General features: G+C 42.5%; 1 protein-coding gene across 1 annotated transcript; it reads right to left on the bottom strand.

Annotated features, from left to right (window-relative positions):
• Positions 1–23,702, bottom strand: PDCD11 (programmed cell death 11). The gene is made up of 35 exons (XM_068197951.1): positions 23,567–23,702; positions 22,864–23,001; positions 22,515–22,682; positions 21,744–21,905; positions 21,035–21,158; positions 20,528–20,709; positions 19,891–19,998; positions 19,335–19,541; positions 18,893–19,017; positions 18,166–18,226; positions 17,331–17,477; positions 16,963–17,214; positions 15,993–16,136; positions 15,081–15,281; positions 14,361–14,531; positions 13,752–13,968; positions 12,828–12,968; positions 11,756–11,871; positions 11,064–11,584; positions 10,502–10,564; positions 9,933–10,041; positions 8,847–8,936; positions 8,416–8,518; positions 7,741–7,918; positions 7,030–7,086; positions 6,139–6,261; positions 5,729–5,851; positions 5,363–5,558; positions 4,840–4,962; positions 4,368–4,508; positions 3,027–3,277; positions 2,228–2,396; positions 1,828–1,981; positions 1,099–1,264; positions 1–428 (listed from the first exon to the last, which is right to left on the bottom strand). The coding sequence occupies exons 1-35, from the start codon at positions 23,666–23,668 to the stop codon at positions 257–259; spliced, it is 5,505 nt and encodes a 1,834-aa protein (XP_068054052.1). The 5' UTR covers positions 23,669–23,702; the 3' UTR covers positions 1–256.
• Positions 23,703–24,258: the final 556 nt, after the last annotated feature.

Here is a 24,258-nt window from a genome sequence, read left to right as displayed (position 1 = left end):
TTTCTTTTGATTATAAAACAGTCTATATTTAAAAACATGTCATCAACAGACCAGGATTATTTGTAACTTCTGGACAAAGCTGCAAACACTTATCAAATGTTTTCATTTGATTGACTGTTCTTTCCAAGCTGGCTTGGTCACAGACCAATACTCTCCAGAATCTCACTGTCCATGGACAGTCACAGCAGAACTCCACACTTCTCAGTTCCCACACTGCACGGAAAGCCAAGTCTCTCTGCTTTCACTTGCACCACACTTAGGTGTCGGCAAGGGAACTCTTGGTCTCCACATACTCAAGTGCTGCTCTTTTAACAGCCAGGACACTTTCAGCTGTCCCAAATTTCTTCTCATAATCCAGGTAGCGTTTGAAGAAGAATTTCATCTTCTTTGGTGCCAAGCTCAGGTGTATGACCCTCTCAAAGATGTCTCTGCAAGAAAACAAAGTGATTCAAATCACTGTGTTTGTGACAGCACTCAATACAAGCCTGTACCCTGTCTTTTAACAAAGAGCAGAAAGTCTGGAGAAACATTTAGGGGAAATTGCTGCTAAGTGCTGGTGCTTGAAGAAAGAGATTCCTGACAACTGGCCAAAATCTCTAAGCAGAAGCCTTCTAGTTGCTTGCAGAACACTAAGGCTGCTGGTCAACCTAAACAAAGATCTTAGACACTGCACTGGACCATGGATTCATTAAGTGGATGTGGAAAATTACTTCCTTTTGTCACCTCAAGGAAAAGAAATGGAAAAAAATATGTTTTGTACAAAGATTGATTATTCAATCTCACCCTTCAGAAGGATGATTCATCTCACCCTTCAGATACAAGGCAATCCCTGCAGAGGGTCAGGTGAACCTCAGTGCAAGGCCTCTAGTTTCTGTTGTGCAGGCCACAACTTACAAGTCAGTTCCCCTCTGCCCTATGGAACTCTTTGGGGTCCCCTCAGTCCCAGCAAGGATAAGCACTTCCACACACCCCAGTTTTGTGAAAAAAAAATCCCTTTTGCTGTGCTGTGGGAAGCCCTATACAACCTCATACTGCAGGGTACCTCTGCTCTTTTCAGGTGTGTTCTGCCCCTTCCCAGCCTGCTGCACCACAACTCACCGTACTTCCTTCTGGCTGCCATGCTTGATCATGATGTCCATGTAGATGGACCAAATGTCCGTCCGCTTGGGATAACTGCTGAGGGTGCTCTCAAAGAGGGCCTTGGCATGTTCTGTGTCCCCAGAATGGAACTCCAGCTGTGCAAACCTTGAAATGACATCTACATCTGGAAAAAGGAATGACATGTTGTTAGGGTATCACAGCAACTCTCTTCCACGTGATCAAACACGAGTGAGAATTACACAGAACAGAGGCAGGCACAGGGACAGCACCATCTCTACCCAGAGACAAAAGGCTGTGTTGTAAAGAGGCTCTGGACTAAGGTGGGATCAAATTGGGAGACAGAAGGGTCACAGTTCACTTCCCATTTCAGCTCTCTGCAGGAGAGAGAGGTTTATTTTTATATTCATAACATCTTATGCAGCACCCATGGGCAGCCGAAGAAACCTGGGTTTAGAGACCAAGTGAACTTTTCTAGAGGCCTGTAAAACTCAAAGCTGCCTTTGATTTGGGTGCTTTGCTTTTGTGCATCACAGCAATTTCTATTTGGTGCCTTTAGCAGAGGTGCATTTAGCAGTGACATCCAGCAGGAAAGTCGCCCTCCCCTGAGAGTCAGCTGGCTGCACTTTTCACTTATTACAAATGCTGTCACAGGCAGAGATATCAGAGAGCAGCCCATCCCCTGTCTACATTAAGGTCCACAATAAGGCTGGGGCAGAGAGATCTTACGTTCTTTGGTGGGCAGAGCCTTGAGAGCCCGCTCCAGAAGCCGGTGTGTAGCCTCAGCTTGGCCTTGCTTCAGGAGGAAAGAGGCATATTTCAGCCACACGGATTTCTCCTGACGAAAACGCTTCAGCATTGTGTGGTACAATTCTTCTGCTTGCTGGAAGGACAGAGTTGGGTTAGATCACACATTCACAACAAAGCCTTGTAGGTTTAAGACTCTTATTCTTAGGCATAAAAGCAAGCATCAATGCATCTTTGCCCACTGTCAATCATAGCCATTAATTCCAGTTAAGAACAGGACAGGCCCAACATCTGACAGCTGGAAGCTTACACTGCCAGCATTTGCAGTTTACTGGCATGCCTGAATGGGATACATGCCAGGGATCTACTTGCACTGTCTTACCTTGTTCTTCTCAGAACTGGCATAGATGTCACATAGATGCTGGAAGACTTTCAGGGGTTCATTGTATTGAACTGCTCTCTCAAAGACCTTCATCAGTGTCTCCTCAGTACCATACATGTTCTCCAAGTTCAGCAGAGCTACCCAGACATTCAGCTTCTCCTGTTCTTCCCTTAAAGCAGATGTGAACAAGAATATTTAGCCTTTTGCCAGTCTTCACCAGGTTTTTGCAAACTATCCTACACAGACTCGCTGACTTGTAGCAGGCCTCCGGAACAAGAAACAGGACATACTGCTCCTTGAAACACCATTTTTGAAATAGAGCACAGCAGTTGATTCACACTACAATTTTTATCATTGCTGTTTATAATTTAAAAACCAGAAGGTTGAGTCAAGAAATCACAATATACTTAACCATGCAGTAGAGATGATTTAAGGTACAGCCCTATGGCAAAAACAACAGGAGTTTCACGTTTTGATTCAAGGACATCACTGACAGCATTATGCTCTTCCAAACACTTCTGACTGCCCAGAAGAATGTCTGTGCCCTCAGTGACACCTTCAGGAGCTCCGGAGCTCATGACCTGCAGCAGGTCAGCTGTGGGCCAGTGGTGGTGACTCAGGCCAGACCTTCAAAGGGCCAGCTGACAGTTGCTACCATTTAATCCTTCTGAGCTCGTTAAAACAGACTCTGTCACTCCACACACACAGACTCACACTGATACTACCAGTGTTCTTCCACCACAACTACCCCATCATGATTTGTACTTTGGGGCAAAGAAAAGCAGAGCTCCATTATTACCTGAAACTGATTGTTTTAAGCGCTCTCTCTGCCACAGCTCTGGCCTTCTCAATCTCTGTAGCCTGGAGGTGGAAAGCCATGTACTGCAGCCAGAGGATGGAGCTGTTGGGACTGCCCAGCACCAGGCGGTCGAAGTCATCTGCTGACTGGGGCTGCCGACTCGGGTCCATTAGAGCCGCCTCTACTTTGCAAAGTTCCTTCTCCTTCTTCTGCTTCTCCAGCTCCTTCTCCTTCTTTGTTCGTTTCTTTAGCTGAAAGAGCAGAACAGGAGGACTGAGGAAGGGTAGGCACTTCATGGGAGAATAGTCAGGTCCAGCTAAAGAACAGCTAGACCTCAGTATTTCCAAAGCTAAGCAGTTTCCACAGGAAGAGGTGAGACCAGCTGTTTAAAAGAGGATAAAAATGATACACACCCCCTACCCCTTTTTACACAGTTCGCACCTCAAAGAAGAGCAGCAGTACATGAAATCCCTTTTTTTTTTAAATGAAATTAATTGAGGGACCAAATATTTTGCTAAGTCTGGCACTCCAGCTGCAGCATACACACTTCCCCCTTCCTTCTCATTCTTCCATCTTTACCCTCCAGGCCGGTACTCACCATCACCCTCCTTCACTCTGTAAAATTCCAACACAATTTCTCCCCATGTACAAACAGGGGCATGTTGCTGGATCACTAGGGTTTCTCAGGTCTAAATTTGGAACCCACAGTTCTCTGCCTTGTTACCTTGGGCAATAAAGCATCAGCCATGCATTGCCTTTACAGAGGTGAGTTTTGAGGGACAGGGGAAATCCTGAAGAGCAAACATGAAAGGAGTTCATGAGCTTGTTTCTGATTTTGTTGAACTGCTTTCACTGGAAAACCCTTCTAAAGGTTATATCATAAAAGAAGATTGGTTTTTGGTGCTTTTTGGTGTTTTACTAATTAAGACGACTATAACTTGGAAGGTTAACATCTCCAGGTTAAGATGAAAACATCTCCAGGTTTTTCTATAAATTTATGTCACTCAGGAAAGTAAAAAACAGAGCAAACATTGAATAAAAAAGGGTTTTGTTCATGAAAACATTTGTTTTACTCTAAATACTTTTTTTTAACATGTCAACATGAGAAAACGTGGTTTTCATGCAGCAATGCTAAAATTGGGCCTTTTCTCCTTTGCTTCAGAGGTACCTGCTACTAAAGTCAGTGTTCAAAATAGCTGAACAAGTTCTGTGTCAGCTGTCCAAGATGTTCCCTTGGGTTAAAAGGATTTGCTACAGGGCACACAGGCATGCAAATACCAAAACATCACATTACAGCCACTCTGTGGTGTCTCCTGTGCGGACAATAGAATTACACAGTACCTTGGACTGTATATCCTCCTCCTCCTCGCTCTCTGAGCTCTCTTCCTTCTGATCCAGCACAGGTATATCCACTGCATTGTCTTCTTCCCAGGTGAAGCCCATGGAAACTTGCAGCCTGGGAGCTTCACCAGGCTTCCTTACCTGTTTGGTGGAAGACAGAAAACGCCCTGGGTTTTAATTTTAACTTTTTTAACTGAGATCAGACAACTGCTCTTTGCTTGTGGCATCTCTCCATATTCAGTACTATTGACTTCTGGTACTTGCAAATAGTCATCACAGAAACATTAACTCTGTGACCAGCTTTGCTGTAACTGAAATTCCATCAATTTGAAGCCATTTTCAGACTACACAAACACCAGCCTGTGTCACTCCTATCTGCAGCAGTGTAAGTTATTGTCTTAAAGTCAAACTGACACATATCAATAGGGCTAGAAGGCCATTTCAGGCTCAGAGTCTCCTCCAAACTTCTCACCGTAGATTTCTTTTTAGCAGCCTCTTCCTCCTGATCATCCTCTTCCTCCTCACGGTAATACACCTCAATTCCACTGTCATTTTCATCTCCTGGGCAGATCTTCCTCTTCTTTGGCTTTGCCTCCTGCAACAAGTGGAAATGAGTGGACGGTGGACGGCAACAACTGTGATGATCTTAAAGGCAATTCTGATCACAAAGTAAAGAGCCTGGCAGCAGAGAGAGGGCAATACCCTGGCACAGCATCACCTAACAGAGACAATGGAGAATAAACCCACATCCACCTACATTGGGGTGCAAAGACCAAAGGGACGGGAAACATAACTGGGCTGTTATCTCAGTTAGCTCCCACCAAAAAGGAAGTTTTTGATCTCTATAATCTCCAGTGTAATTTAATCTTTTTTTTTCCCTAGTACGCATAATTTCTCAGCCTCATCCTTCTGGGATAAGACTGGGATCTTCCCAGTCACTTCAGTATTTGAACCAACAACGTCCTTTAGCATATTCTGTGCAATCACATCCATACCTGACCACTTTCATAATTTCCTCTTCTCCTTTTTGTCTTCAGCTTAGGCTCTTCTCTTTTTTCCTCATCATCTGCCTCTTTTATCTCTTCTTCTGCTCCATATTGTGGTAGGCCTAGGGATTCAGGCAAGACACTTGGCATCCCAGTGTCCTCAGGTAGGAGAGAGAGGTCAATACGTTTTTCTTTTCTATTTACCCTGTGGTGCATCACCAGGAGTAGCAGGAGAGAAGAATAAGAAAAAAAAAAAACAATAGAGCATTTACAATGACTGCAACTTCTTTCAAACATTTCTGTCTTTTATCCTCCCTTTTTCCATCCTCTCCTCTCTTCTAATTCATAGCCCCTTTTAAAGAACATTGGACCTACCCAAGTACTTTGGCAGTGAGCAGTTTTCCTTCAGGCAGGTACTTTTCATATAAGGAATGCTTGTGTACAAAGTATGGAGAAACATTCTGGAACAGGATTCGGCCCAGGAGAGAAGTGGACAATCTGAAAAGAGGAAGAAAACCAAAAATAAATATTCTACAGCAGGAGGAAAGAAAAATAAAGCACATTTGTGGCACCACCAGTTCTATAAAGTGTCTCACTAACTCCCTATTTTAATTTCACAGGCTCAAGACAGCATCCATGACATCTTGATTCTCAAGAGTAAATTCATTTTGCAACCTCACATTATGCCAGAGACCATCCCCAAACAAGATTCCACAATTGCACACACTCAAAAGAAGTTCTCCAAGACACATCATTTGCCAGAATAATTTTCTCAGGTTACTCACCCAAAGAATACACCTGATGGAGTGATTGATTTGACATAGCCTCTCACTAGCTGGCCTTTTTTAACATCCTTAATACTCGTTATTTCAATATCCTCCACTTTGCTGTTTATCTTTGGATTTAGCCTAAAAGAAAAGAGAAGTTAAAGCACTCATCTGAATAATTCACATTCTGCTCTGGATAGCAGAAAATGGATCAGTATTAACAACAGCTAGTACTCCCTGGAAACCATATTGGATCAGAGTCACCCTTCAGTTTATTGAAATGTATTAATGGAATACCTGCATCTCTGCCAAGCTCTACCTAGCATTAGGGTAGAGCTGCTGCAAACAAAGCCAAACACATCAGCCTGGCTTTCTCTGACACTAAGAAAATGAGGAGAGCCAAATGCTGTCTGAAATTTTGCACAGCATTTGCTTGGTGCTGTCCCCACTTATTTCTAAGATACTTAATTCCACAATTTTGTTCCATAAGGAAGACAAATTAAGAGGCTCAGTGTTAAGAGACATTTAGGGCTAAGTCTATTATTTAATCAAACCTGTTAAAATGCAGCTGAACATTGAAACATAACATGTTTGTATTGCAAATTCAGTGGCAGAACTTTCTTCCCAAATAAGCAAACTAAAAAGATAAGGCAGGCCTAGAAACTGTGACAAACAGAAATTAAATTTAAACCCACTTGAGCAGCTTTATGTTAAGTGTCAGACCCTTCAATGTTTGCTGATTCATGGGAAAACATCTTTCTGAAGTAGGAACAAGTATCACCCCTTTCAAAAATGCATTCCTTTTTCTTTTAACACTTCTCACTAATCTTCCCAAACAAATCACAAGTGTATTTCATGATCATTTTTTTCACTAGTAGGAGATCAACAGACTAGAGGGATGACACATACCGAGATTGCCGGAGAGATAATTGGATTTTACCGTTCTCATTGGAGAGGATGTAGCACCTGCATGGCAGAGGATGAGGAGAAAACAGAAAGCTTTTTTACATGCTAAAATAAGCCGCAGGTGGAAAATAAGTATTCACAGCAGCAGAAAAAGAAACAAAGCACTCTGTTCCTTCGAGCACTTTTTGTCTAATACAGTCCAGCATGACACAATAGTTCATAAAACTAGATAAAGGACTTTTGAAACATGTCTACTTGATTTACTCAGTCTCTACTGCCAGTACAGAACAGTTAAAGATTGTTACACCTGAAATCACTTGGCCTGTTGCACTCTCCAACATTCCCAACAAATATTTGAAGCAGGGAAATGTGATTGCTTGTGCATTACAAATGTAAAAACAACTCAGTTGTCAAACAGCCCACAGAACCACTGCAGAGCTAGGATACCTGGCTACCCTTAGCCCCATCAGCATCTTAGGTAACAGAGTAGTTACTCTCAAAAAGACAGTCCATGAAGGCTGCTGAAAAGGGGCTTCTTCACAAATGAAAAATACAAGACTTTCACCCAAACATATATAAGGGAAGTCAGCATCACTTCTTAGCCCCAGACTGACCTTATGGTCTGGCACTACCTCAAGGCAGTGGAAAGCCTGTCACCGCAGGGGATATTTCTAAGCCTTGCAGCTTGAAGGAACAAGGAAGACAATTACTGACCTGACAATCTTGCCAACTTTGAAGTTCTCCAGAGGATTATCTGTGTAAGTATCACTCAGGTGAAAGATGCTCACTTTGCCAGTCTTCCCACCTGGCAGCGCAATGGTCAAGCCAACGTGTGGAGTCACCTTTGTTACCATGCCTACAGAGATGGTGTCCTGCTCCAGTGACTGAATTCCTGGAAGAGGTGGAGGGAAAGGGCTTCACAATACTTCAAAATATGAAGCTAGAGGTAGTAAGTTAGTGTAGCTAATTTTAGTTGCCTAGTCACATATCAAACCCACAAACTTTTGGTAAGGTGCAGTCTATGCAATCTCTGTTCACAGCCATGTTTGCCTTGGTAGCCCAGACAAGGTCCCTTAGTTACACAATTCCAATATCCAGAGTAACTGACAAATATTGATAAATGTACCACCTCACATCTGAGATCAGAAGGGCTCAGAGAAGGGCTTCAGTCTGAGACACTAGGAAAGTGATTCTTTATTCTAGAGGTCTGACCTCACTTGTCTTAGATGCTGCTACATCTAGGTCAGGGTCCCAGGGGTTAGTTCTGCTCTACAGGGAGGTACAGCTTGGCTCTGGAGTGTAACATCTTCACCTGAGGGGTCAATGCAGGCCCAGCTCTGAGTAAAGCATCACATGTGGTGGGGTCCTGCTGTTAAGGCTCCACAATACCTGTGAGTGACAAGCAGAGGTTTGTTTCGGTGGCACCTGTTCCAGTCACTGTAGCTGATATTGCCTGGCCATTTTTAAAACTCTTTTCTGGATGTTTTAAGACCTGAAATAAAAGACACATTTACACTTATTTCAAGAAAAGAAGCTTTGCACAACTCTGACAGTGTTTCCCCTATGAACCTTTACACTTCCTATCAACATCTTTGATGTGCAGTTGACTGATAGCTCAGCACTGCTTCAATGGCTCTGCTATCCTGAGCTGAACTAGCTACAGGCACAGTACTTGCTTGTCAGCAAGGGGCAGCAATGCCTAAAGGGCAGAGCACTAGTTTATGAGTTCACACAGACATCAGAAGTGTCTGCAGCCATTACATGTGGCCAAGTATATGGAAAAAAAAAGTCTGTGTAGCTCACTAGCAACAGCCTCTTACCTTGGTGTTCAGAGACAGCAGCAGGTGAGGAACTCTTCCTCGAATGTCAGGGGCGACTTCTACCTCCAGCCAGTTTTTGAGCATGTTATACTAAAAAGACAACAAATAACCAGAGAAGACAGTGTGATACCTTGGGGGGGAAAAAATATCTTCCCTGGCAGAAAATTTTCACTAATTTTCAAGGCTAAAAAGACCTAGTCCAGCCTTTGCTTCTGCTTGGCATTTTTGCCAAGGGGGCACCAAGCGAAAATGGTGGTTTGGATTCTGTTCTTATAAGCACAACACTGCTGTGGTTCGCAGGCAAGTGCACACAGGGGATCAGCAGTGAGTGTACTTTGTGCTGGTGGCATACTCAAAGGCCATTTTGTTAGCATTCAGGAACACACATAATCACGGGATATGATTATATGCAGGTGCTTTTATTGCAGAGCTCTGGGAATCAGGGGTACAGACCCAAATCTGACTCCGACATGGCTTTCGAGCTGAACGTATTTTATAGTCTATCGTTATATAACTTACATATTAATTATTAAACTTACATTGTTCTATTGTATACATTGACTTTATCCAAGCATGAATTTCTCGTGATCTTTCTCAAGCCCCTGACCACAGTTTCCCATGATTATTCTTACGATTAAACAGTAATTATAATTAATTACTAAATAATCATCACATCTAACAATTCCATCATTTATCATATACAGCTATACATAGCTACACAGGTGCAGTTCTAGCAAGTACAAGGCCTATACTTTCCCAGGGTATTTTCCCAGGGCATACTAAGTTTAGTTTTCCTTCTAACTCCCCAAATCCCCATGATTTTAAACCCTTTTACTATCAATTTTACTAGAGCCTGCTGGCAACAAACAGGCATGTCAAAGAGGACAAGTCAGCCTGACTCCACCAAGTACTGAAAATTTTTGTTTCCTTGCTCTGCCTTCCCTGTAAGACACTGCAGTTGCCACGGGTCACTCTCAGAGTTAATGAGGACCATAGTCTTCAATATTTAGGTCTGAGCTGAGGCTCCCCGAGGTCACGCCCACTTGCTGCCTCCCCCAGCACACTTCCTGAGAAGATTGATCTCACCTTCTTTACAAAACAGGTGACTGTCTGTCCAACATTGTAGAGTCCAAGTTGCTTGAGGGAACTTTCTTCTTTAAGGTTCAGCATTGCTGTGAATTCCCCTTCTTTTTCACTGTTTGCAAAAGAAGAAAGAGGACATCAGTAAAACAGCTTTGGTCTTAAAGTTGAAGATGGAAGTTAGAAACCCAGGGGAATGTGGTGAGCTAGTACTACTGTGACAATGTCTTTCACCCCTCCCCACCTGCATTTTTTCTGCCAGGAATTAATTCTTCCCTGACCATAAGAGGAAATCTTTTTGACAGGAATAGACACAACAGAGTCCAGATTGGCAGAACCTGAAGCCATAAGGATATTCAAAGGAAATCATGTACTAGGAGAGCACTGTGATATTTAACACAGTTATAGGACACAAGTTAGTGTGAAAAAGAGAGTAAGAGGCCTTGCCTCACTGCATACACGTGGAGGTCCTTGCTCATGGCCAGCTCCTTCATGAATCAAAGGTACAAGGGATGGGACATCCAAGGATACAAGGTCTGTAAAGCTGTGCAGACAGCACAGAGGCCAACACTTACCTTGGTCGAATGCTGAGCTCTGGAATGGATTGTGTGAAGTGTGGATGGGTGATTGGCAGGCACCTAAAGAAAAGGAAGAGGATCAAAGTTTCTCATGATCTCCCCAGGTCCCAGTCACTCACATTTAATGCCTCTGCACTGGCAGAAAAAGCCCCAAGTGCAAGCCCTCTAAAACTACAAGAGTCTTCCAGTTCCAGTTCTTCCTATGACTATTTCAGTAGCAATTTAGGTAACCAAAATACCCCACCAAATTTAGTCCCTTGTGCCTGTGTTTAGGGCTTCCACTGGATCTTAAGAGTTTAGACATCTTTTTTTCTTGCAATCTATATTCAACATAAAAATATTTTTATTCAAAATAAAGCGACACAGGTAGAAAGCTAATTTACTGAAATTTGGATCCGAGATAGAATGTAATAGCAGATTTCCTCAGGCCTCAACTACTCCAGCAAAGGCAGCTGTAACAGCATCTCCTGACTGAAGTCCTAGATGACCTGAATCGAAACACAAACTGCTTCATCCTTTGCATTCCTCCAGAAACAATACCATGTACATGTTTTCCCACCTGTGAGTATTCACATCTCTGCCTCCAATGACTCGAGCAGTCACTTTCTGTCCGGCTTTCAGAGTAGAAGTTGGAAAGGAGCCTATGGGCACTTCATCCAGAATCCGGGATGCGTGGATTGAACCTGTCAGCTTGTCATCAATAGCAACAGTGACGTGGGTTGGTTTGACGGATTTAACGGTACCAGTAACAACATCCCCTGGGGACAGCGAGTGTTTCACAGCAGGAAGCATCTCCTCTAATGCTGTCTCTGACTCGTTCCGCACCCTTACAAAAACGTTCTTCTTGGCTGGGCCCTGTACTGCTAACAAGACTCCATGGTTGTTCTCCTTCACTGCTTTTAAGGTGGCAGAGATTTTTTGTCCCACCCTCAGTTTTTCCGAGTCGAAGCGGAAGGTGTCGTTGAAGTGGCAGGCGATGGGGACAGCTGCCAGCTGGCCTGTTTCCAGCAGAGACACGATGGCAAAGTGCTCTGTGATGTGCTGCACCACCGCAGAGTGCTGGGAGTTCTCTCGGAGCCGCTAGACAGAAATGGACAGATAGAGTGACTTCTCCTGCTGAGATCTGGATTCTCTCCACTCCACCTCCCACAGTTCTAAAAGAGGAAACGGCTCCCCTTGAAATTCATTAATCACCTACAATTTGCCAGACAAGCAGAAAGACACAAACCCAAACACTGAACACACACTCACTCGCTTGGGTCTTTGCTTTAACAATTCTTCCCGAAGAGAAACATACACTTCAGATGTGAGGGCATCCACATGAAGAACAAATGCCTTCCTTTTCTCACCAGGAGCAATATTTTTGTCTACAAATGAGAATAAGGAGATTATATCCTGATGACAATGAAGAATTCTGAGCAACTGTGATAGTGCTACATGGCAAACATGAAAGGTTTAATTCCTGAAGACCAAACACTGCTTAATTACTATTGTATCTAAACCAAATTACTACCGAACATTAGTACCGAAGTCTATTTAAGAACAGATTCTCCCAACATCACTGGCAGTGTGAAAAAAAAAGAGAGCTTTGTATTTGGAAAAAAGTCTGATCTTTTTTGGAAAAACTAAGTTGATTTTATGAAGACACAACTTCTAAATAATAAAGACAAGGCTGACTAAAAACAAGGTCAAGATAATATAAAAAGATTTTCCTAATATTTGCACAAAACTATCATCAGTCTATCTGTTGCTAACGAAAAAAAATAAACTCTTCTGACACAGAAGTGCTGGGGTCATTACTTCTACTGAAGTTAGAAGTTTATCTTGCTGTCACTGGCTTATTCATTACTTCAGCAAGTATATGTTTGGTTTTGCACAATATGACACCTTTCTTTAATTTCTGAATTGGAAAATTACAGTTCTGTTCTAAAGTAATTGATTTTTCAGTGGAAAAACAGACGGCAATTGCAGATAGGTAGTCCTCTGAGTATGCTATTTGTAAAGGAAGAAGGAAAAAAACAAGAAAGCTGGAGCTTGTATTCATACTTGCCTATATACAGTATGGTTCAGCTAAGGATTTCTGAGCACAAACTAGATGCCCAAAATATGAGACAAGATTAACAGAGGCAAAGGGAGGTTTAGATCATGCTTTCTGAACCACACAAATGGGCCAGCAAGACATTGGGAAACTTAACTACTCTTCAAAGCCATCCCTACTCTGATCAGACTTCTCCCTATTAGTTCCTCATCAGCAGAATCCATTCTGGGAGAGGTTTCAAAGTACAAGACTGAAAACTAACATAAGCAAAGGAAAGACCCTCACCTCCCAAATGGTAGCGGGTGGCAGTTACAGTCAAGCCTGTGACAGAGCTGCCACTGAACAGTGCTGAGCCATCCTCCCTCACATCCTGCACAACCAGATGCACCCTCTTTCCAGGCACCAACTCACAAATGCTGGGCTCTCCTAAAAAAAGGGAAGAAAAAGTGGGAAATCAGTTTTACTTATGTCGTTTCTTCACAAAACAAAGAGAAGCCTTCACATTTACTCAGTGGTACAGGAAGCATTAATCTACCTTCATAAGGGAAAACAAAGTCTAGGTTACTGAATCTGTAGAAATACAAAGTGAATTCTAAGAGTTAATCAAAGTAGAAACCCTTTTGTGACATTAAGGACCTAATAATTTTAGACAGAATATTTTCCCATCTTATATGAACACTGGCACCCAGCATTGCATATGGAAAAAAGTGAAAGCAAAACAGTTTAATGCTAGAAGCACAGAACAGACTTGCCACCTCACAATTACAGGAAACAAAGATTAAAAAGTACCAGATATAGGAAGAATCTAAAAAGACAAAGTCAGAATTTGATAAAAACACTCGAAAACAGCATGTGAGAAAAGTCCTGCTGGAGGACCTACAATGCATGTAGGTAAATCTATTTGAACAAACTCATCCTCATGTGAGTACTGTGTTTGGGTTATCACAAGCACTTGACTCAAAATCAATGCAAGAGGCTTAGGAGACTTCAATGAAAAGAGCAATTTCTTTGGCTTGTTCCAGCTGTACTTACAAAAAGCTTCTTGTCAATGGCAGACACTGCACACACATCCTTTTTCTAATAAGCTACTTTGAGAAGTCTGCTTGAACTGAACTTTCTTTCACTTAAATGTTTTTCTTTTCTTGTTCCTCTAGAGCACCTTTTTTTATTTGACCTGATACCCTTTAGCAGGACATTTACAATCTTTACCTCTTCTCAACAAGTCCCTGATTTCTTTCATCTCCTTGAAATATTGATTCAGGAGGGCAAAGCTCTCTGCAGCAGAATCTCCTGAGCTGCACTCAGACACCTTCAGATTGAGGAGCACACGCTGCTTCTCCTCATCAATGCTCATCACCTTTGCAATCACAGTCTGTCCCACCACAAAGTGGTCCTTGGTGTCTGTCACAAACTTGTCACTCATGCTCTGTGCAAAGGAAACAGAGGGCAAGGTTACTGAGCACAGCTGGTACTGATCAACCACCCACAGAGCTGTTCAGAAGGGTATGAGTTACAACTTCATGTAAATGCATAAGAGAAATTAACAAAGACTAAGAAAAACCCATCAATTATAATGAATTACTGAGGTCACATGAAATCCTTGTTGAAGCTTAAGCTCACTTGAATGAAGTGCTTAATTTAATTTTGGAAGTGATTTAAAAGGCAAACCTAAACCCTTTTAGCCTGTAGCAGGAAGCTGTGCAAATGCAGGGCCTGCAGCCCAGTTACTCCCTCATTGTTACTGTACCTTTGCTAAAACTATGTTTCTAGCAGCCTGATCACACACATGCTGCTTACTGAAGTGGAGGCATTGCTTACCACTTTAGGTGCCAGTCCGGTAACACCAAAAGGGAACTCCACAAACACTCCAAAGGGCATCACATTCCTCACATAACCAGTCAACTGCATCCCAGGCTGTATTTCAGAGAAGCTTCTTACAACTTGCTCCTCCTGTACAGCAGAAATCACTGCAGACTTTCTACTCAAGATCTGAACAGCCAGTTAAGAAAAATGGGAGAAGAATGAAAGCAGCACAATGCCAAGCAAATCTCTCCATGCTGCTAACCATTGGGCTAAAGCACTTGCTGCAAGTTAGAGAGTACAGGAGTGCTAAATGCTGTAATTCCAATTTCTGCCCTGGTCTCCCTACACAAAAATTTAGCAACTCATGTCTCTTACACTGCTCAGCATTAACGATGCATGCTTCACAGTAGCAGAAATATCAACTTCCTAACAATTCAGTTCAGACTTTTGATATAAAAACAGCAAATTTTTCCTAAGGTTGTGATAAGTTTAACAGCCCAGAAGCTGGTTGGGAAAACAAGTCAGCTCACAACCTAGTTCTGAAGAGATTCTAGCCACAGCTGAGCCTCACTTCTAGAACAAGTTATAATGCTTCTTTAAAATATCATTAGCATGACAGGCACTTCCACTTCACACTAACTACAGTAATCTTATGTTTGTAGCAGATGCTCTGGAATCCTGAAAGATACCTCCTTCCCCACACTTTGTCTGCCTGGTTGAGATGGCAAAGGATACAATGTGCTCTCCCTTGTCACTTAGATACATAACTCTAGGCAGGACATCTCCCTCTTGAAGACAGTGCCATAGGAGCTTGGAGGTAGCAACAAAGTCAGAGAGGTGCAGCATGGGGATCCAGGCTACCACATTGTCTTCATCTTCTAAGATGGAAACTTCTAACCCATTACCTTTCTTCTTCAAGATTTTCACATCAACAATCTGAAAAGAGAACAAGTACAGTGATAAAAAAATCCAAGTGTTTTTGAAGTCATCTCTTTTGATGCACAGGAGATGGGATGTGATACAATGTGCTGCAGGGAGTCTGATGTTGCCTCCCAGCCATACATGAAAATCTTCACATCAACAGGGCTGAGCCAAAAAGCACGCCAGCGCTGCAGGTAAAATAAAAACTAATTCTCAGCTCCCAGAAAAATAAAGAGCTGGAAACATTCTGTTGGTTGTGACTTTTCATTTATAGGGTGAAGGGAGTAATTTCATCAAGACTAGAACTGTCCTGTTCCTGCATTAGCAATATCTGCAGAGAGTTGGAAACTGTTTATTGCAAAAACAGAGAAACACTTCAAAACATTTCTCTAAAGCTTTTCTTTTCCAGGGAGTAAAAGCAGCTGCTTTTGGAGCATGAAAATCAGCAGCATGCAGAAAATAAAAAAAGAGGATTCCACCTTAGGAGCAGGAGCACTAATTGGTACCTCCAGAAGGACTCTCCTGGGACTCCTTTAATCATGACCTCTGAAAACTGAGATACAATTTTTGATCCAGGAGGTCAACCACACAGTAAGAAATGCACATTTAATGCTAGTTCCTGATCACTGACAGCTTTCTCAAAGCAAAGTTGTTCAAAGTGACACCAAATCATATGGAAAATGAGTAGGAAAAGGCTAAAAAGGAATCAGCCACTGAACTCAATACCTCTCCTATTTGGTATTTCACTTCCTGTTTCTCCTTTGGAGTACATTTCCATTTGTCCTCAGGGCCAGGTTTGCTTGATAATCTGAAGGACAACAAGAGTCTTTCCTGCTGAGGCTCACATTTTAAGACCATTACTTTAAGAACCTGCAGCAAAAAAAAAAAAAAAAGTATAAAACACATTCACCTGACCCTCCTCAGTTTGCTACCACCTACAAAACAAGAGAGAGACATACATACACAGCACACTGTTCTCTCACACCTGAGGATAGCAGGCCAGTGGCTGCTAGCACAGACAATCACAGATAAATGTCCTTCTGATCACACAGAGGGAAAACAGGAGTACATAATCATTAAATGAGCTTGTGAAAGTATGTATCAGGTCTGTAGCAGAGTTGAGAATAAAATCCAGATCTCCAGGTCTGCAGTCAGAAATTCTGACTAGAAAATTACCTTTCTCCTAAGCCAATCAAAAAATAACAGGATTAAAGACAAAGAAAAGCGCCAGAAAAAATAATGAAGTGGGCTGAGATCTCTGTAACTTTGCCCACAACAAAAAACCAGAACTGTGAATAACAGTTCCTAAAGTGCCTGTAATTTGAAACCAACAGGATAACCAGAGCAACACTGACGCAGAAAACATCATCCTTATGATTCTCTAGGTAAGAGTTTTAACTTCCTTAGGAGAAACAACAGCCCTGAACTCCAGACTTCAACTGAGAATCAAGTCACATGATCATGTTCCCCTGCAGAACAGAGAGAGCCTAGAAACAAAGACAAGTCAGACATACCCAAAGAAGAGCTGCCCTTTTTACAGCCTACCCTGTTTAAATTGAGCACAACTAAGTAATAAAGAGAAAGGACATAAACACCTCCTGGTGTAGCTGGTTCCTCAGGAAAATCCACATTGAAGTCAACTGCAGATTTCTCTTTCACATTAAAACACATGACACGGCAGAGGTACATTAATTACCTGGCCTTCATAGAAGACTTTATCTGGACAAGATACAGGTTCTGAGCCCAGCTCATTCTTGGGTACCAGACCTTTGACATCATTGTAGAACTTCACAATGCAGCCAAACTCCCGTGCACACACTACAAAGCCATGTGTGATCAGGCCTGGTTTTGCATCTTCATAATTTGAGAGGACTGGAAGCTTTGACTGGATGAGACTTTTCTTTAAAGTAAGGATTAGCTTCTTTCCTCCAGGATTGCACTCTAGCACCTACAAGAATGGAGTACAGAGGTTCAAAAAGGATGTCTGCCCTTGCCTGATCAATCCAGCTGCTAAATACCGAGAAGAGTGCAAAGCAGCTGAAGACCCTGTCTGGCAGCTCTCACCCGACACTTGACTTCATCTCCTATGTTGTATTTCTTCTCAGGCTGCTTCAGGATCACATCAGAGAGATGGAGGGATGGCACAAGTCCTCTAATCCCATCAGCTACTTTCACCTGCATCCCAATGGGTTTTAGAGAGACCACTTTGCCCTAGAACCCAAAATAGGGGAAAAATTGGTAAATTTCAATAAATCATAATAATAAGTATGAAAAGCAGACTGTGGTCAGGTAGGAAACAGCCGAGACACTACAACACCTAGAATCACCAAATCTAATCACATTCAAAAAAAGAGTAATCTTAGACCAAACTACATTCCACCCAACTAATCTGACCCGTTAATTTTCTATACTTCATAAGGTTGTTGTATAGCCTCGCTTCTTTAAGCATAGATTACTTCTGCAAAATCCCTATTTGCCAGCAAACTAGAATTGTTTCCAGAGCCATATCCAATACAACCATGACTCAGACATAAAAATCAAAATGAGTAACTTTCTGCCCATCAGCTCATTGTGATTGTTCAACTGTGAACCTTTACTTTGACTGCAAGGCAAGTTTTCGATTCTTTCGCTCAAGTCTTTCTAAAAATGTACTTATGGCCACAAATAAATGACTGACCATAGATAAAATTTTATTGCCTTTGCCACATCATGAATAAAAACATGAACAAAATGGGAAGAGTATTGCATTCCATTAATCACGTCCTTCAAGACAAGGTTTTTCTCTTTTTCTTCTCACTAGTCTGGATCAGAAGTTGGACACACATATTAGGCAGAAGGAGTGCACACTGGCAAGATCACTGTGTTAAGTATAACATGCTCAGGTCCTTCAGAAGCTCACCTGCACCACATCACCTGTGTGGATATCCTGGTATTGCAGAAATCGTGCTTCAATAATCTGGCTAGAGAAGAGACACAAAGAGACCAGTCAGTCATCTTGAAGGAAATCCAGGATAAGACAAGACAGTCCCATCTCTGACTTGTCCCAAATATCCATTATTCCACATGCTCCCCGGTGTTCTACAACTCCAGAGCCGTGTTTTACTCCAACTGACCAATCGTCCAAAACAGCTCCTAGGACATAAAGTTCAAGGAGGTTCACCAGACTCCCTTCCAGGTGACAGTCACACAGTTATGGCCTCATAAAAGGAGAACCCATTATCTGCTTTTCTTAAAGCCAGAAGTACTAAGTTGGGAGTACTAAGTACTCCCAACTTGGAGTTGGAAGTACTAAGTTGGAAGTACTAAGAGGGACTTTATAACACAAATGAGCTACAAGATCAAAAGGCTCAGTTTCCTGCTGAGCCACTGTCTTCTGACACAATCATGGCAGAACTAATTTAGACTCCTTGTGCTTCAGCTCACCAACAATATTGATGGTGTCCCAATTCCACAGAGTATGGGGAATATGTGCAGGATGCCCAGACAACCTGATGTGCTACAACACAGATACAAGTTAAAAACCCCAAATGGCAAGTTCCAGTCCAGCAAAGCAGTGTAATATTTTCCACTCTCAAACACCTTTCGAATTCTTCAACCAGTTTTCTGGAAGAGTCTATCATACTCACTGCTTCAGAGATACAATACACATCTCATCCATCAAGCTGTAGTCAATGATGCGACATTTATGTTTGCAACCTTCCTTAAATGCCCCAGGTTTAAAGGATTTTCTGGTTTTTGAAAGATGCTTCAACTAGAAAAAAAAAGAATAACAAGTGACTATTTGGAAAGTAGAAGCACTGATATGGGCCTTAGGTTGAAGTGGCAACATCTGACAAATCTGTTCCTCTTAACATTCCCTTTGTGCAGGTTTCACCAGCTCTTCCACAACAACCCTCCTACATTTAAATTCAAACAAGGGGATGTATCATCTGACAAACACTTCGCATGCTATCTTATTGTATTGCCTCACAAAGAGGATAAAAGCACAAAATAAAACCCTCTCCTAGCCCCCTTTCCCAGCAGGCTAAGATAGATATGGAGGACTTGCCTCGCCAGCCTGGCACTTACCCGTGCAAATGCAAGAGTGCCATCATCAAGCTCAAAGATGGCTCCAAACTGCTTGTAGAAGGCTTTCACCGTGGCCTCCTCCAGCACTGCCCCCATGCGCTGGCCGGGGAGCTGGCGCGGGGCTCCCCCGGCGTGCAGGAAGGGCGGGCGCAGCGTGAGCCGCACCGCCCTCGACGTGGGGTGTACAGACAGCACACAGGCCCTCACCTGGGAACACAGCGTGCTCAGTGAACAAAACGGGACAAAGGCACCTCACTCATGCTCGCAGACATTCTGCTTGGTACCTGAACTCTCTGTCCACAGGCAAGCATTTTCCAGTATTGCTACTAAGATATCACTTGCTTCTAACAGCATCACCAAGGAGGGATTTTTGCTTTTGTCTGTTGTTTACAGACTAGGCTGGTATCAGCTTAAACATAGCCACAATAGTAATGCAAGTAAAACATATGAAAGAAGCTACAAGCCTTAAGATTTCAGAGATAATTCCACAGAAATGTTGGAGAAGGTAAGAGATGATGTAAGCAAAATAACTCCAAGCATCATCCACTCTCCTTACCACTTGATCTGGTGAATAGCTCATGGATTTCTCTGGGTCTATGTGCATGAAATCCACAATGCCAGTGAAGTAAGACAGAAATGTCAGTTTCATCCCAAGTGGATCCACCTAGGAAAAAGGAATGAAAAGATGCCAAAAAAATTCCCACACTCAGTTTTCATGCAGCACAGAGAGCAATTCACACATTTCAAAAAATGGCACTGTCAGAGTTAATCAACAAGGACATCACAAGAGACAGAAAAACTGCTAACAATTCTGCTTTGCACATTCTGTTGAAAAAACAATCTTTCCATTTTTTTATAATGCTGTTTGTATTCTGAAGACTACTACTATCTTGTTGAATACTTTAGCAGTAAAGGTCAGAAAGCACAGAATTAATCCTGTTCTGCTTCAAACTCCACCAGCAGCTTCAGTCTGAAGCCTCTATACTCAGGGCATCACAACCAGAACTGAGATTAGACCTCAGGTGAATGCAGTGGAGGGAAGTGTCTAGCAGATTACATTTGCTATTGCTAAGTAATTGAGACCAACCAGAAATTTTCCAGGGTGTAAACTCTCATCTCTGCTTCACCTGTCTCCTGCCTTCAACAATGCTCAAAAGACCAGCCCAACAAAAGAAACCCAAACCAGAGCTTACCTTCTGCACTCGAGCTTTCACCACCAGCCCTGGCAATAAATTAGAGAGTGCCCAGTTCTGTTGCTCTGTGGCAATGGATGCAGCCACCTCTGACCGATCAATGGACAAACAGACCACCCTGCCCTCACTCTTCACTTCCACAATGAGGCAGTTCAGGTTCTGGCCTATTTTCAAGTCAGGCCCTACAAAGATAAGTCACAGCATAAAACCTCTACCAGGAACACTCAGTATTTCCTCCCACTCTTTCCAAAGCTTTTACAGAGTTCCCTCTCAATCTACATGAAGTTTACTGCCAGCAGGGCTTGGAACACAGTCTGTCAGATCACGGGCTGAAACACAAAGGCTTGTTGCAGACCAGCCACAAAACTGCTGTTTGCAGCAACCTGCAGACTCCACCTTGACCCAATCCCACCAAGGTGCACTAACATCACAGGTATAATAAACTCTAATCCCTGTCATTCTCCACCTCCATTTTAACCCATCAGATCCTCCTGCACTACTTCTTACCTTTCTTGACTGCTTTGATGTAATTTTTGGCTTTCTGATGAGGCAGGAAAGCATGAGTTCCAGTGACACCAATATCTATGAGGTAGCCATGGTCTTCCACACTCAACACAGAGCCAGAGAGCAGCTGTTGGGAGGAAAGCATTGCAACCCAGCAATGTAATGAAACAGCTGGGTCTTCAGAGAATGAACATATGGTAAGAGATTCACCACCCAAGTACTCCCTTGTTTTGTATGGACAGATAACTGAGCTTTTCAGAGCAGTAGCAAGAACACCACATTCTTTCTTATTACACAGTTCACCTAGCAGTGAGGTCTTAACTCTACCTTTATCCAGCTATACACATAAGGAGCTCACAAACTAGTAGGAAAAGAATTGTGATGCTCAAAAATAGCAGGTGCATACAATCATACAGCTGAAAACACAAAACAAACAACCAAGCACCTCTGCAAGCCATGTTATATATCACTCTCTGTAAAAATTAACACAGAAACCTACTCAGAAAGAAATCATTAAATAACTTGGCCATACTGAAACAGAATAAAGTTAATTAATTTCATGAATGACAGCCTGGAGACAAGAACTAAAGCCACCCTCTCCTCACAGGTCACTTCCATGGTGGGAGCAGCTCCAAATTCTGCTCTGATCCCATGTAAGGACAAACTGAAATGCAAGAGCCCAGAGAGGCTGTGACAGACCCAGAAAACTTACCATGCCTGCTGCTAGCGCTGTAGAGTTCAGGCCCTTGTTGACTTTCTTGGGGTCAATCGATAACTTGACGCTGCGACGTCCATTGTCACTCTTCTCAATGCTGGTCACAATGCACCTGACCAGTGTCCCTGGAGAAAACATGTCTGGGAGAGAATTCAGCTCCTGCCCAGCAACATGACCAACAGAGACACATAGAATTTTTATAATGTTAAATAACATAAGACTAGAATTCGTTACTGAAGCAGATTATAAAAAACAAAATCCCATGAGAAAGTCCTGTTTCTCTGTCAACACTTCAGTAACAGGCAAGAAATGCCACAAACACCAGGATCTCAATAGAGAAGCAGGGATGACACTATGTCATGTCAGCAAGGCTGAGAAGCTTTGCTTAAAAACACTGTGTGGGCTGGAGTCAGGAGACTGCAGCTGAGGAAACATCTACAGAGCCAACAGTGACCCTACCTTAGTCTCCCCATTCAGCAGGGAAAAACACCACCAGCAAAGGGGTAGTGCTAATCCCACATTCTGCAACACTTTGGGAAAACTTAGGCACCACTGACACCAGAGAGGCAGGGTAACTTATTATTTGATTTTATTTTTTTCTAGCAGTCAGCTGTTATCAGGAAATTGCAAAGTTTGCTTGGAAAATCCAGTTCCAAACCAAGGTTAGTCGATGTCAGGCTCCTAAGCAAGACCTCAGGTTTGGTTCTGAAGCAGTAACAACATTCTCTAGCTCCAAGCACAAATCACAGCCCCAGCCCCAGGTCTCACCTCCGGGACTTCTCCTTGGGCCACCTGCTTGGTCAGCAGTTTGCTGTAGGCATCGCTGATCTGCGTGACCGGCACAAATCCAGAGAGGCCGTTGGGCAAACTGATGGCGAGCTCGTAGTCACTGATCTCTTTTATACAGCCAAGGAGCAGCATCCCCTCACTGAGCGCCTGGAAAGCAGGAGAAATAGCATACCACAGCTGTCTTGGCAAGTCAGTGCTAACAGGGGGTAAGCAGTTAAGTTTTGTACTGGATCACAGATGTATTTGGCAGCTTTAGGGAGGAAAAACATGCCATTTTAATGTACCCAGCAAAGAGAGGCACACAAAAATCAAACATTTATGCACCAACCTCAATTGTGAGTGGTCCAATATTCACAACATTGTCTTTAACAGCAACTTTAACAGTTTTGTCTGCCTTGAACCTTTTCTGCTTTTCTTGATCGTTCTGGCTCCTTTTTCTTTTCTGGGATTTTTCTTCATGTTGAACCTAAGGCAGATTACAAGCACAGAAGGTTATACAGAAACAAACTTTGGATAAAGAAACAAACTTTGCACTATGGCAGAACTCTGCTGCCATGAATAAAATACTGATTTAGACAAAAAAAGAGAACCATCTTGCTAACTGTCATCTGTCTACATGCATGTCTTCCAAAGTATCTCCTTTGGGCCGAGGCTGATCATTAATAAAGCTGAATTTTGGGAATGGAAAAGAGTGGTACAAGAGATGTGCACCACACTCTGCTAACAGAAAAATCAACCTAGCCTGCATCCAGTAACACCAGGTTCACCATGCAGCACCTTGGGATAAGATGCTTGTGGAAAGTTCAAAAGCTACAGCCTGATCAACAGAACTTTCTCAGTCATCATATTCAAGATGTAACAGATATCAGGGATCTTTCAGAGATCAGGAAGATGGTGAATGTCAGCAGACATCTGCTTTTGGGAGTCCCTTCTGTAGTTTACTGTAGAAGTAACAAGTAGAGAGGGTTGCAGTCAAATTCTGACAGTGGAAGAGCTCTGAAAAGTTAATCAAGAACACGCAAACAACATACATCAAACAAATTGTCCCGCTCTGACTTTGGCTTGGGTGTTTTTCCCTCTGCAGGTTTCTTCTGGACGCCCCCACGAGGAAAGTTTTCTTCCATGGATGCCATGATTGCACTGCTCTGGGACAAATGACAAAGCAGAAATGAAACATGCAGTTACTGTGCTTGTTCCTCACAAACACTGAGGTGACATGAGTGAACTACCCCCAAAATAAGAAAGGCTTTGGACGGCTGCTCTAGCTAGTCAGTGACAAAACAGCAACTCAGATCCAAATGGATTTATTTAACACTTGACTACAATGAAGTGTTGCAATGGCCTATCTAAATACGCACATACATAACACTTTTTTAGTACTGCACAGTTCCACTGAAGCATGACAGTATTAATTTTTAAGGCACGCAGATACATCACATATATATTCATAAAACTGCTTTAACCATATGTTACCTAAACCAGTCTTTATTATAGTCAGTGGCTGAATTTAACAGCTTCAGCCATCAAGGAGAAAGCTGTGAGCAAAAAACTAGATAAGCTTAGCCTGCACATTTACTTTTTGAATGCTACTTATTAATTACTTATGATTAATATAATTTGCTACCTCTTTGTCTAAGCCGTAAGTGTATGTATATAAAATAGGTGTTTAACTTTACTATTTCAATCAATATACAACACCTTGCTTATTAACCCACAATTCACT

This window comes from Anomalospiza imberbis, chromosome 8 (genome assembly GCF_031753505.1).
Source record: "Anomalospiza imberbis isolate Cuckoo-Finch-1a 21T00152 chromosome 8, ASM3175350v1, whole genome shotgun sequence".
NCBI lineage: Eukaryota > Metazoa > Chordata > Aves > Passeriformes > Viduidae > Anomalospiza > Anomalospiza imberbis.
The sequence above is the reverse complement of the archived record's forward strand: the minus strand, read 5'-3'. Positions and strand labels throughout refer to the sequence as shown.